General features: G+C 39.8%; 1 protein-coding gene across 6 annotated transcripts in view; it reads right to left on the bottom strand.

Annotated features, from left to right (window-relative positions):
* Positions 1-1,307: 1,307 nt before the first annotated feature.
* cnsta (consortin, connexin sorting protein a) overlaps positions 1,308-14,043 on the bottom strand; it is a 106,786-nt gene continuing 94,050 nt past the window's right edge. For 5 of the 6 annotated variants that reach the window (XM_073050460.1, XM_073050463.1, XM_073050462.1 and 2 more), the window contains one exon: positions 1,308-4,766. In XM_073050460.1, the coding sequence (XP_072906561.1) occupies positions 4,561-4,766 (206 nt within the window). In that variant the 3' untranslated portion in view covers positions 1,308-4,560. The remainder of the gene's footprint in view (positions 4,767-14,043) is intronic. The other variant, XM_073050466.1, reaches the window with a different exon arrangement.

Below are 14,043 nucleotides of genomic sequence, written 5' to 3'. Positions count from 1 at the left end.
ACATGTTACTGTTTACTTAATCTTATCCTTAGATCTAAATAGAGCCTGCCTTTGCTCATTTAAATGTAGTGGGATTTATGGAATTAAACAGTTTCTCATTTAAAGTTCTTGTCCTGCAAGTGCTAGCAGGTAACTTGAGAGAAAACACCCAAGAATGGACAAACAAGTGTCAGGAACATCAGATCATAAGACACAGGAACAGTATTGCACATCAAGGCTGCTCCACAATTCTCTCACGACTGATCCCGAATCCCACTAAACTCCTTATAACTGGCTTCTCACCATATCCCTTGATGCCCGGTCAATCAGGAAACTATCAACTTCTGCCTAAAATATATGTATAAACTTGGCCTCCACCACAGCCAATGGCAGAGCATTCCACAGATTAACTACTCCCTGGCTTAAAAAAATACCTCCTTACTTCTGGCAACACAGCAGGCCAGGCAGCATCTATAGGAAGAAGCAGAGTCGACATTTTGGGCCGAGACCCTTCATCAAGTTGTCTTGGCCCGAAACGTCGACTGTGCTTCTCCCTATAGATGCTGCCTGGCCTGCTGTGGTCCACCAGCATTTTGTGCGTGTTGTTTGAATTTCCAACATCTGCAGATTTCCTCGTGTCCTCCTTACCTCTGTTCTAATAAGTCACCCCTCAATTTTGAGGCTGTGTCCTCTAGTTCTGGATAATCCCACCATAGGAAACATCCTCTCCACATCTACCTTATATAGTCCTTTTAATATTCAGCAGGTTTCAATGAGATCCACTCTCCCCCTCATTCTTCTAAATTAGTGAGTACAGCCCCAAAGCTGCCAAACATGCTGAGGGGTAGCTGTTAAGATATTTCCTTTTGTGAAAACATCTAAAACTAGGTGTTGCTCTAAAAAAATATGTGGTCATCTATTCAAAACAAATGAGGTACACTTTCTTCCTCAATGGGTACTTGAAGTAGTTTTAAATACTTGTCATGCAAGGAGGGGAACGAGATGTTTCTGCAGCTATATAACAATGTGAAATTGAGATTAGTCAGATCAATCATTATCTCATTAAATGGCACAGGTTTGAGGGGCCACGTGGCCTGTTTCTGTCCCTAATTGTATATTCAATGGGAGGAAAAATTGAGAAAATGTCTTTTTAACATTTAAAAGCAGATTTTTGTATAGTATACATTAGAAAGGTGCCACTGGCCCAATGAGTATTTGCCAGTCCCTGGAACATTCCTTCAAATCTTCACTTTCCTCCTTGTAGAATAATTTACAGCAAATAGGCAGCATTGTTCAATATAGTACATTGAAAGAGTTTAAAGGCTGTGTATTAGATAAACTGATTTTAATATCAGCAAGTGTATTTTCCCCATTATTTTCTATTTGTGAGAGATTAAAATCACAAGTTGATAAATGACTGAAATCATGCAAACCACTTTACAACAATTAGCTCACCTTCAAATTACTATTCTCTGCAGTTTTGCATTTTAAATCAATGCAGTGATAACATTACTACACTTCATACTGTGGTTGTGGACATATTTATATTTCTTGTGAACAATCCCCAAATGTCTAGCACATAATACAAAATGAACAAGTGTTTAACAATTCACAGATTAAGAACACAGCTGCAGGTGTAGTAACCTAAGATTACAGAGCTCAGATCATAGATTTCTGAAATTTACAAAAACAGGAGGAAAATAAAACTAAATGATTTGCTTTACATACAGCACAATCTACAATAAATAAGTTATCTATCTTTAACCTATAGTCATGAACTGAACCAGCCAGTAATTCATGGCTATTTATAATGCCTCCTATTATGCACTATGTTACAGTTAGCAACTTTATAAACATACAAGTTAAAAGTTGCTTTGTTAAAATTTAAGGCCCTTTCTGAAGCTCCTAAAAGTAAATATTCACGCTAAAGGGTAAGTCCACTGACACATTTCCTCATTCAGTCTGCCACTATTTTACAATATTATAGTTATAGGAAGGTAGACATGATTGCTCACTATTAGCTACCAGCTAACAACTTGAAAATGCAAAAATAATATACATTTACAAAGGGGGTAAAAAAACAACAAACTTAAAAGCTCAACAAAGCCAGTTTCCACACATTAAATCTTTACCATTCTTCGTTCAGTACTGGCAAACCTATTGTGAATATCTAGCACTGTATAATTGATAGTTATAAACAAAACAATATTTGCAGGTGCTATCAAAATGGAACATAGAAATATGCAAAGGAAGCAGGACTTAAAGTGCTATACAGTGAATAATTGTACACTATTTGCTGCAAGCATTGGTGAACAGTGCATGCATACCTCTGGATAGAGACCAGCTCTTACTTTTTTTGCCAAGATGTATTTCCCATTTTTAAAAATTTATAAACTAATTCTATGGGTTTGAATAATAATTTCTCCATATACAAGATCAACATTTCACATAAATTCAGTAATGATAAAAATTTATGATAGTGCATGCATTATAATATTGTGCTTTGTGATGCAAAACAAATTCTACTGAGTAGGTAGTACATAGTCTTCTCTTCATATTGCAGCAATAATTAAGTAACTTTTAAAAACTTTTCCTACCAAGATTATTCTAAGATACCCAACTTAAGGACCAAGCAGCATAATCTCAATGCTGTCCAAAACAGTCCTGACGAAGGGTCTTGGCCTGAAATGTCGACTGTACTTCTCCCTAAAGATGCTGCCTGGCCTGCTCCTTTCCACCAGCATTTTGTGTGTTGCTAGTCTCAATGCTTACTCTGCAGACATACATCGGCAGCAGAAGTGGAAACTAAGCAGACTTCTGTGACTAGATACCAGCAAGGAAAATATCCCTGTATTAAACAGAAATCAAGTTAACCTCAACATACCAACCCAAAGTAGTCAAAATATACTAACCTGAAGAAAGTTTTAACTCTGGCATGGACAGTCCCAAGCCCAGCTGCGAAAAGAGGACAGCAAACCCGTCCTGTTAAAAAACCCAGAGCTGCAGAAATATGAACAGAAGCTCCGAAGACCTCATCCCTGGGAGAGGAAGGATCTTCACCTAGAAGATGTATGAAGTCATGTGGTGAAAGAAAAACTCACAAAGCTGATCAACCTTTGGCCCAGGATGAGGGACTCTAGCAAACTGCTGTCCCAGTAAGGGGTGATGGGCTTAAGAAGAAGAACAGATGTTTTATGTTGGAGAACCTAACCGATGTTCAACAGGCACAACTATGAGGATTCAGTGAAGTTGGTACATTGACAGATTTACTCATTAATTACAGACATCAGCAATGCTGCTCTAAAGAATGTAAGCAAACATCCAGGATTAATTTGACCAAGTCTCTGACTTCAGACGAAATAAGCCTTTAGAGATTCTTCATTATTTGCTTATCCCTTTTCTCCCAGCATTGCTGAGCCAAGAAATTTACCATTTTGAGAATGAAACATAAACCTGTATCATTTCAGTGGCAGGTCACAAAGCAATGTCTTGAATCTTTTACTGTACCTTCTGTAACAGAGAAAACAAATCTGAAAGCATCACAAAGCAGAACATTAGCACTACAAATTTTAAACTATTTTGCTATTGTTTAAAATGAAAGAAAGTGCAAGTGAATTTAACAAACATACCGATGGAGTTCACAGGCTGCTAAATCAAATTATAACTTGCTCATTCAAACTGACAATTATTGTCCGAGTAACAACAGCAAATCAAAATAGCAAATAATAGAAAATGATTCACCAATGTTCAGTGAATACTTCCTGTGATACATGACAAGATTATTTGATAAACAATATGTCCATTAAACATTAAATAACAATCTTCTCAAAAATTCATTTGTGCGCCTGCATTTTGTTTGAAAGATGCAATAGGAAATAAAATGGAGACAAGATTAACAGACAACAGTAATCAATAATAATCTGAGGGTTGTAGAAAAAGTTATAATAGAAAAGCAGACATGTAAAGTAATCTAAATTAAAATTTAGATTTTAATCTAAAAATCTCAGGAGCTGAGGAGGTGGAGAAAAGGATCAGCCACGATTGAATGACAGAGCAGACTCAATGGGCCAAATGGCCTAATTCTGCTCCTGTGTCTTATGGTCTAAATTAGTTTTGAAATCAAAATCTACAGATATGATTTTTAAAGAGCAAGATAAATCAACAAGTAAAATTAAATGCAAAATTATCAACGGTTTAAAAAATACACACACAAATCATGACACAAGAACCATTATGAATCCAAATTATTACATCCTTAAGTGCAGAGTACCCAAAGAGGCAAATTATATAAAACTAATTTCTTCCGAAAATGATTGACAAGTCTACTATTCACAGAGTTTTCAAACGTTATTGACCAAGTTGAATATTCAGTCTTTGTGTTTCAAGCTATTAATGGTAATAATTTCAAGCTATAAATAGTTTTGTTGAGGTCTGAAGCTTCAGTATTTAAGTTCCTGTGTTCTGACATTCCACAGTAGTTAGTGCACTGCAGCACAAGCATCAAGATGATTATCTACTCATTGTGGTCCATCTGAATTTCTATTTACACCATGATTTCAATGTGCGTGCATATACTGTCATTTAAGAAAACAACAACCAGTGCTTAACCTTCGCAAAGCCTTGTTGAAACTGGGTAAAGTAGAAGTCCATTTGTGACGTAAAGTCTCTGCACACAGTAGACTCCAGATCACCAAATGTGCAATAAAGTGCAGTTCCTAGGACGCTCAGAAGTACTGTGAAAATGCACAGCAGGATTAAGAGAAGGCAGGAATCTCCATTTACTTCATCTAAGTAGAAATAAAAAAAAGATCAGCACATTGATATTTTTGAAAGCATTCTACTTATTAAAAAAGAATTTGCAAAATACTTCTTACATTTATTAATTACATTATTTTGACAAGGCTTACAAAAAAGTAGTGAATACAGCCCAGTGCATCACAGGAAAAACCTTTGGCACCATTGAGCACATCTATAAGGAGTGCTTCTGTGAGAAAGCAGTATATATTATCAAGGACACCCATCATCAGGTCATGCTGATTTTTCATTGCTGTCATCAAGGTGGTGGTACAGGAGTCTTAGGTTCTACACCACGAGGTTCAGAGACAGCTATTACCCTTCAACCATCAGGTTTCTAAACCAACGTGGATAACTATTCAATACTGAACTGTTTCCAGAACCAATGGATTCACTTATAAGGACTCTACAACTTTTTATTTTGTATTTGTTAGTTTGTCTTTTGCAGTCAGTCTTTGATTCTATTGTTTCCTTATTCTGTGAATGCCTGCAAGAAAATGAATCTTAGGGTAATGTATGGTGACCTAGATGTACTTTGATATTTATTTTGAAATTTGAAGGTGCCACAAGAGGCTGCTAAACTAGATAAGCACATACTGTATTACAGGAAAGATACTAGCATGGGTAGAAAATTGGCCTTCTGGCAGAAGGCAAAGTGTTGTGGGGGAAGGGGGCCTTTTATCGTTGGTTACTAATGATGTTCTGCTCCTACATCTTATGGTCTAATTGTATTCAGGAAAACAAGATAGGTTTTGTGGGATGGAAGCAATGAAAGCAACAGTAATGCCAAGTGAGCATCTGTCAGACTTGAAAGTGAATAAAAAAGACAGCTTTTCCAGAACACATTTATCATAAAATGTCAGCTATCCTGAAAAATACATGGAGCAAATATTTACAAAATTTCTATAATAAGCTCAAAATTCCAATAAAAATGGAAAGAGTCAAATGTTTAGAGTCAGAATTTCATTGACAAGTAGAGCCACTGTGCTCTGATCTGGTTCTAGTAAATGGATACTTACAGTTAGAGTAATACAGCATGGAAACTGGCCCTTCAGCCCAACTGGTCCATGCAAACCACAGCAACATTTTTGCTAGTCCCAATTACCCTCATTCAACCCATAACCCTCCAGCCCCTCTCTTCCATGTACAGTACCTATAAAAAGTATCCCCCCCCCCGGAAGTTTTCATGTTTTATTGTTTTACAACATTGAATCACAGTGGATTTAATTTGGGTTTTTTGACACTGATCAGACAGACTCTTTCGTGTCAGAAGTGAAAACAGATCTCTAAAAAGTGATCTAAATTAATTACAAATTTAAAACACAAAATAAATTATTGCATAATTATTCACCCCTTCAAGTCATTATTTAGTAGATGCAGCTTTGGCAGCAAATATAGCCTTGAATCTGTGTGGGTAAGTCTATCAGCTTTGCGCATCTGGACACTGCAATTTTTCCCCATTTTTCTTCACAAAACTGCTCAAGCTCTGTAAGATTATATGGGGATCATGTGTGAACAGTCCTTTTTAAGTCCAGCCACAAATTCTTGATTGGATTGAGGTCTGGACTCTGACTTGGCCACCCCAGGTCATTAACTTTGTTGTTTTCAAGCCATTCATGTGTAGCTTTGGCTTTATGCTTGGGGTCATAGGCCAGTTAGTTTAACATCTGTAGTTGGGAAAATGCTTGAAGCAATCATTAAAGAAGAAATAGGCATTAGGCAGGCGCAGCATGGATTTAGTAAAGGCAGATCTTGTTTGACAAACTTACTGGAGTTAGAGTTCTTTGAAGAAACAATGAGCACAGTGGATAGAAGGGAACAGATGGACCTAATTTACTTGGATTTCCAGAAGGTGGTCAATAAGGTGCTGCATAAAAGACATCCATAAGACAAGGATGCAGAGAATTGGCGGTGCCGTATTAGCATAGATAGAGGATTGGTTAACTAATAGAAACCAGGGAGTTGGGATACATGGGTATTATTCATAAATAACAAATAACAGAGGTCTCAACACTGACCCATGGACATCCCACTAGTCACAGGCCTCCAGTCAGAGAATTGACCTTCAACCACCACCCTTGTTTCAGACTATCATTGCTTTATAGCACTGTAACGTTTAGACCCATAAATGAAGCATTCTGTGGAAATTTTCTGTAGAACCGGCAGAAAGTCCCGATGAGCAAACTGGACTACCAACTGTATAATCAGCTAAGATCACAATGACATGAGATTAAACACTGACAAAACAACACAACTCTATCATTCATAACACAAACAAGAACGATTCCTGACTAAATGCTCTGCACGATACCCACTATGATTTCAAGATGAGCAAGAATAAAATGGGATTAAGTTGGAATTAAAATCAATGGACACTTGATGGCTGGTATGAAATTGGTGAAACAAAGGGGGCCGAACAATGCAGTGCATTGATCCAAGGATTATATCAGTGTTTCAGAATCAAAGTGTGAAAAAATTTCACTCAGTGGATAATAGACCTTTGGAATCCTCTACACTAGTGACTGTAGTACACTTACACCAAATCATTTTTTTGGACTCAATAGAAATCTAGAATTTGAGGGATTTTAGAAAGTAGGTTTTCATGTACTAACTAGCATGGGAGGATTAATTGATATTAAATAATCTACTTCTGATCTTTTATGACCAGAGTAAAAACATCTGCAGCAAAAAATGTAGCAAATAAAGATAGATAGATAGATACTTTAGATAGATAGATAGATACTTTATTCATCCCCATGGGGAAATTCAACATTTTTCCAATGTCCCATACACTTGTTGTAGCAAAACTAATTACATACAATACTTAACTCAGTAAAAAAATATGATATGCATCTAAATCACTATCTCAAAAAGCATTAATAATAGCTTTTAAAAAGTTCTTAAGTCCTGGCGGTAGAATTGTAAAGCCTAATGGCATTGGGGAGTATTGACCTCTTCATCCTGTCTGAGGAGCATTGCATCGATAGTAACCTGTCGCTGAAACTGCTTCTCTGTCTCTGGATGGTGCTATGTAGAGGATGTTCAGAGTTATCCATAATTGACCGTAGCCTACTCAGCGCCCTTCGCTCAGCTACCGATGTTAAACCCTCCAGTACTTTGCCCACGACAGAGCCCGCCTTCCTTACCAGCTTATTAAGACGTGAGGCGTCCCTCTTCTTAATGCTTCCTCCCCAACACGCCACCACAAAGAAGAGGGCGCTCTCCACAACTGACCTATAGAACATCTTCAGCATCTCACTACAGACATTGAATGACGCCAACCTTCTTAGGAAGTACAGTCGACTCTGTGCCTTCCTGCACAAGGCATCTGTGTTGGCAGTCCAGTCTAGCTTCTCGTCTAACTGTACTCTCAGATACTTGTAGGTCTTAACCTGCTCCACACATTCTCCATTAATGATCACTGGCTCCATATGAGGCCTAGATCTCCTAAAGTCCACCACCATCTCCTTGGTCTTGGTGATATTGAGACGCAGGTAGTTTGAGTTGCACCATATCACAAAGTCCTGTATCAGTTTCCTATACTCCTCCTCCTGTCCATTCCTGACACACCCCACTATAGCCGTGTCATCAGCGAACTTCTGCACGTGGCAGGACTCCGAGTTATATTGGAAGTCTGATGTGTACAGGGTGAACAGGACCGGAGAGAGTACGGTTCCCTGCGGCGCCCCTGTGCTGCTGACCACCGTGTCAGACCTACAGTCTCCCAACCGCACATACTGAGGTCTATCTGTCAAGTAGTCCACTATCCAATCCACCATGTGAGAGTCTACTCCCATCTCCGTTAGTTTTGTAAAAGGAACAAAAAATTTGATTATAATGTGGGATGAATTATGCTGATATATAATTACAAATATTTATCTTACACTAGGTGCACATAATTTATCTTCCTCTGTATCTTCCCAACACGGTTCTTAAAAAAAAACGAAGAACTTTAATCCATATTGTCACCAAGGGATTGTTTAAAAATATATTAGATGAATATAAAAAGAACAAGATACACTCCTGAGAAAAGTGCTAATTGCTAGGAGGACAGAAGGCTGCTAAAAGAAGTGGGACACGTCCATCAGCTCTGTGTGGTGTTAGATGGCATTGTACTCATCTTTCACATCTGAAAGCAGACAACAGATGACTAATTTTACTATGAGCAGCTCTGCAGGACATAATGGTCATCATCCTGGATCAATCAGTAGGCAGAGCAAATAGGAATTTAAAGATTCCTCCAGATGTTACTTTTTAAAATATATTAGTTGCAGTTAGCTTCCATTAACAAACTTCTCTCATGAAATTAATACCACTTGTTCCAATGAACCAATGAAATTATACATTTGCATGAGCATCAAAATCAAGAAGTTTATGAACAGTTTTACTTTAACATCAGTTCATTTTAAATAGCACTTCTCATTACACACATTAGTTGCAATCAAGGTTTAATCTCATTGTTACCAGGAACAAGTGTGTGTTTTAAAATATCCCTAAAGGAGTGAAATGATGCATTTGTCTACCAACTACTATAATAAGAATTCCTAAGTTCATCAAAGCCTCTCCCCTTCACTTATACTTTTAATTTATAGGTGTCTAGAGGTTGTTACCTTGCCAACTAGATGCAAAGAAAGTATGGTATTGTTTACTGGGTGACAGAAAAATATTTATTTAAATTTGAGACTAGAAACTTGACAGGTAGAAAAATAAACTGCCCCATGAAAATAATGAGATGAAAAAGACTGGGCAAAACAGACTTGATTCTGTTTTTAAAATAAGTGCTAGTCACAAAGTGACATCGAGCTCTCAGTTTTGATTATATTTCCAGGTCTGTTACAGCACATACAAGTACATGTAAAATAGCACATCATCCTTAAAGAAGTGTTAATATACACAGACATATTAGATCAATGTCCAGCCTAATGTTGTACCAATGACTACAGTTTCTACAAAAACTCAACAGCAAATAAAAAAGATGGACACAATCGCTATACATTTGTAGCTAGATTTCAACCCATGATTATTTTATTTTACATAAGAATTTAAGAAATAGGAGCAGGAGTAGGTCATCTGGCCCATCGAGCCTGCTCGGCTATTCAGTAAGATCATGGCTGATCTGACCATGGACTCATCTCCACCTCCCTGCCTTTTCCCCATAATCCTTAATTCCCATACTATGCAAAAATCTGCCCAACCTTGTCTTAAGTACATTTACTGAGGTAGCCTCCCCTGCTTCATTGGGCAGAGGATTCCACAGATACTCCCCTGAATCTTAAGGCTATGTCCCCTAGTTCTAGTCTCACCTATCAGTGGAAACAACTTCGCTGTCTCTATCTATCCCTTTCATAATTTTATATGTTTCTATAAGATCTGCTCTCATTCTTCTGAATTCCAGCGAGTACAGTCCCAGGCGACTCAATCTTTCTTCATAGTCTAACCCACTCATCTCTAGGATCAACCAGGTGAACCTCCTCTGCACCACCTCCAAAGACATATATCCTTCCTCGAGTAAGGAGACCAGAACTGCACGCAGTACTCCAGGTGCGGCCTCACCAGTACCCTGTACAGTTGCAGCATAACCTCCCTACTCTTAAATTCAATCCCTCTAGCAATGAAGGCCAACATCCCATTTGTCTTCTTGACAGCCTGCTGCACCTACAAACCAACCTTTTATTATTTATGCAAAGCACTCCTAAGTCCCTCTGCACAGCAACATGCTACAGTTTTTTTACCATTTAGATAATCTGCTCTTTCATTTTTCCTTCTAAAGTGGATGCCCTCGCATTTACCAACACATTGCATTCCATCTGCCAGACTCTTGCCCACTCAACTAACCTATCTACATCTCTCTGCAGACCTCTGCACAATTTGCTTTTCCACTCAATTTAGTATTATCAGCAAACTTAGATTGACTACACTCAGTCCCCTCTTCCAGATTGTTAATGTATATTGTGAACATCGTGGGCCCAGCCCCAGCCCCTGTGGCACACCACTCACCATTGATTGCCAACCAGAGTAACACCCATGTATTCCAACTCTCTGCTTTCTTTTGGTTAACCAATCCTCTATCTATGCTAATAAATCACCTCCAATTCTATGCATCCTTATTTTATGGATAAGTCTTTTATGCAGCACCTTATTGAACACCTTCTGGAAATCCAAGTAAATGACGTCCATCTGTTCCCCCCTAACCACTACGCTCATTATATCCTCAAAGAACTAAAGTAAGTTTGTCAAACAGGACCTGCCTTTGATAATCCATGTTACGTCTGCCTGATGGATCCATTTCTTTCCAGATGCCTCGTTATTTCTTCTTTAATGATAGCTTCAAACATTTTTCCAACTACAGAAGTTACCTGCCTTTTGCCTACATCCTTTTTTGAACAGTGGTGTGACATTCTCCATCTTCCAATCTGCCAGGACCTGCCCAGAGTCCAGAGAATTTTGGTAAACTATGACCAAAGCCTCAACTATAACCTCTCATTTCTTTTGGAAACGTGGGATACATTCCATTGGGACTAGGGGTCTTAACTATTTTCAGGCCCACAAGTTTGCTCAGCACTACCGCTTTAGTGATAGCTATTGTATACAGGTCCTCAACTCCCATCACATTTTTCTTTGGCATGTTAGATGTGTCCTCAACCGTGAAGACCGACTCAAATAATCATTCAAAACCTCTGCCATTTCCTCATTCCCAATATCAATTCCCCCTTCTCATCTTCCAAGGGACCAAAGTTCACTTTAGCGACCCTCTTCTTTGTATAATTATAAAAACTTTTACTATCCTTTTTATACTTTGTGCTAGTTTATTTTAATAATCTATCCTCCCTTTCTTTATTGCTCACTTTGTGGTTGTTTTGTTGCTTTCTAAAGTTTTCCCAAACTTTGTATTTAGTTTGATGCCTTCTTTTATTTCCTCAGTTATCTGAGGCTGGCTCTCCCCACCTTACTGTCTTTGCTTTTAACTGGAATACTGTTGAGCACCGTGAAAAATCTGTTTGAAGGTCGTCCGCTGTTCCTCAGAAGTTTCACCAATCTACACTAACCAAATCCTTCCTCATTCCATTGTAGTCTCCGTTGTTTAGGCATAATACACTGGTTTTCGATTGAACTATTACACTCTCCATTTGTATGAGAAACTCAGTTGTACTGTGATCACTCTTTCTAAGAGGATCTCCAACTACAAGATTGCTAATTTTACCTGTATCAATGCACAGGACCAGAATTACTGTTTATACGGTTTACTGATTTTACTGTTATATAGATCAAATTTCACTTCCTGAATTGGGCTATTAATTAGATAATTAATAATTAGATTCAAGATTGTTTAATGTCATTTTCTTGTCACAAGTATAAAGGAGAATGAAATAAACGTTTCCACAGAGGGCTTCCAGACTGTTCGGGCCAATGGGAATTGCACTGAGAGCAGTAAGCGTAAAGGAGGGGGGCTTGCTGTTCTGGTTAACAACAGATGGTGCAATTCTGGTCATATTACGATCAAGGAACGTGTTTGTATTGAACTTTTTGCTGTTGGACTCCGGCCATATTATTTGCCAAGGGAAATCTCACATGCAATTGTGGTTGTTGTGTACACCCCTCCCTCCGCCAACCTGACATTGATGTGTAACATCATTTACACCGTCATAGCCAGACTACAAACCCAGCACCCGAGTGCTATCATTACCATCTCGGGTGACTTCAACCATGTTACCATGGCTAGAACACTGCCCAACTTCACGCAGTATGTGAGCTATACAACCAGAGGGGAGAGGACCCTGGACTTGATGTATGCTAACGTTAAGGGTGCATACAGCTCCTCTCCCCTCCCCCCACTGGGAAGGTTAGATCACAACCTGGTGCATCTCAAACCCTGCTATGTGCCTCTGGTGAAGAGTAAACCTGCAACCTCAAGGATAGTGAGTAAATGGTTGGGGGAGGCTTATGAGGCACTCCAGGGTTGTTTTGAGGTGACAGACTGGCAGGCACTCTGTGACCCACATGGAGAGGATATTGATGGGCTCACAGAGCATTACCGGTTACATCAACTTCTGTGTGGACTGTAATGTTCTGGCAAGAACTGTCCTTTGTTATTCAAATAACAAGCCATGGGTAACAAAGGACATTAAGGCCATCCTGAACACTAAAAAGAGGGCTATTTTGAGATGGAAATAGGGAGGAGCTGAGGACAATACAGAGGGACCTGAAAGCCAGTATCAGGGAGGCTAAAGATAGGTATAGGAGGAAGCCTGAGTGGATCCTCCAGCAGAACAACATAACAACATGAGAGAGGTCTGGAGTGGGATGAGGACCATCACTGGGTTCCAGCAAACCAGCAACAGAGGAGCTGAAGGCAGTGTGGACAGGGCCAACGAACTTAACCTGTTCTTCAACAGATTTGACACAGTGGCCCCTGCCCATCCTCCACAGCCCCCAACCAACACATACTCCACTCTCCCCTCCTACCCCTCCTCACGGTCCTCCACCCTGCTCTCATGAGTACACCCCTCCCCCACCTGATACCACCACGGTGGGCTTCACAGCTGAACAGGTGAGAAGACAGCTGAAACGACTCCACCCAAGTAAGGCTGCAGGCCCGGATGGTGTTAGCCCCAGGGTGCTCAAAGCCTGTGCCCCCCCAGCTATGTGGGGTACTTCACCATGTCTTCAACCTGAGCCTGAGTCTCCAGAGGGCTCCTGTGCTGTAAAAGACATCCTGCCTTGTCCCTGTGCCAAAGACGCCGCGCCCCAGTGGCTCCAATGACTACAGACCGGTGGCATTGACCTTCCACATCATGAAGACCCTGGAGAGACTTGTTCTGGAGCAGCTCCAGCCTATGGTTAGGCCACACTTAGACCCCCTCCAGTTCACCTATCAGCCCCGACTAGGAGTTGAGGATACCATATGGAGCCAGTGATCATTAATGGAGAATGTGTGGAGCAGGTTAAGACCTACAAGTATCTGGGAGTACAGTTAGACGAGAAGCTAGACTGGACTGCCAACACAGATGCCTTGTGCAGGAAGGCACAGAGTCGACTGTACTTCCTTAGAAGGTTGGCGTCATTCAATGTCTGTAGTGAGATGCTGAAGATGTTCTATAGGTCAGTTGTGGAGAGCGCCCTCTTCTTTGTAGTGGCGTGTTGGGGAGGAAGCATTAAGAAGAGGGACGCCTCACGTCTTAATAAGCTGGTAAGGAAGGCGGGCTCTGTCGTGGGCAAAGTACTGGAGAGTTTAACATCGGTAGCTGAGCGAAGGGCGCTGAGTAGGCTATG

This window comes from Hemitrygon akajei, chromosome 7 (genome assembly GCF_048418815.1).
Source record: "Hemitrygon akajei chromosome 7, sHemAka1.3, whole genome shotgun sequence".
NCBI classification, from domain to species: domain Eukaryota; kingdom Metazoa; phylum Chordata; class Chondrichthyes; order Myliobatiformes; family Dasyatidae; genus Hemitrygon; species Hemitrygon akajei.
Note: the sequence above shows the minus strand (reverse complement) of the source record. Positions and strands in the feature narration are given on the sequence as shown.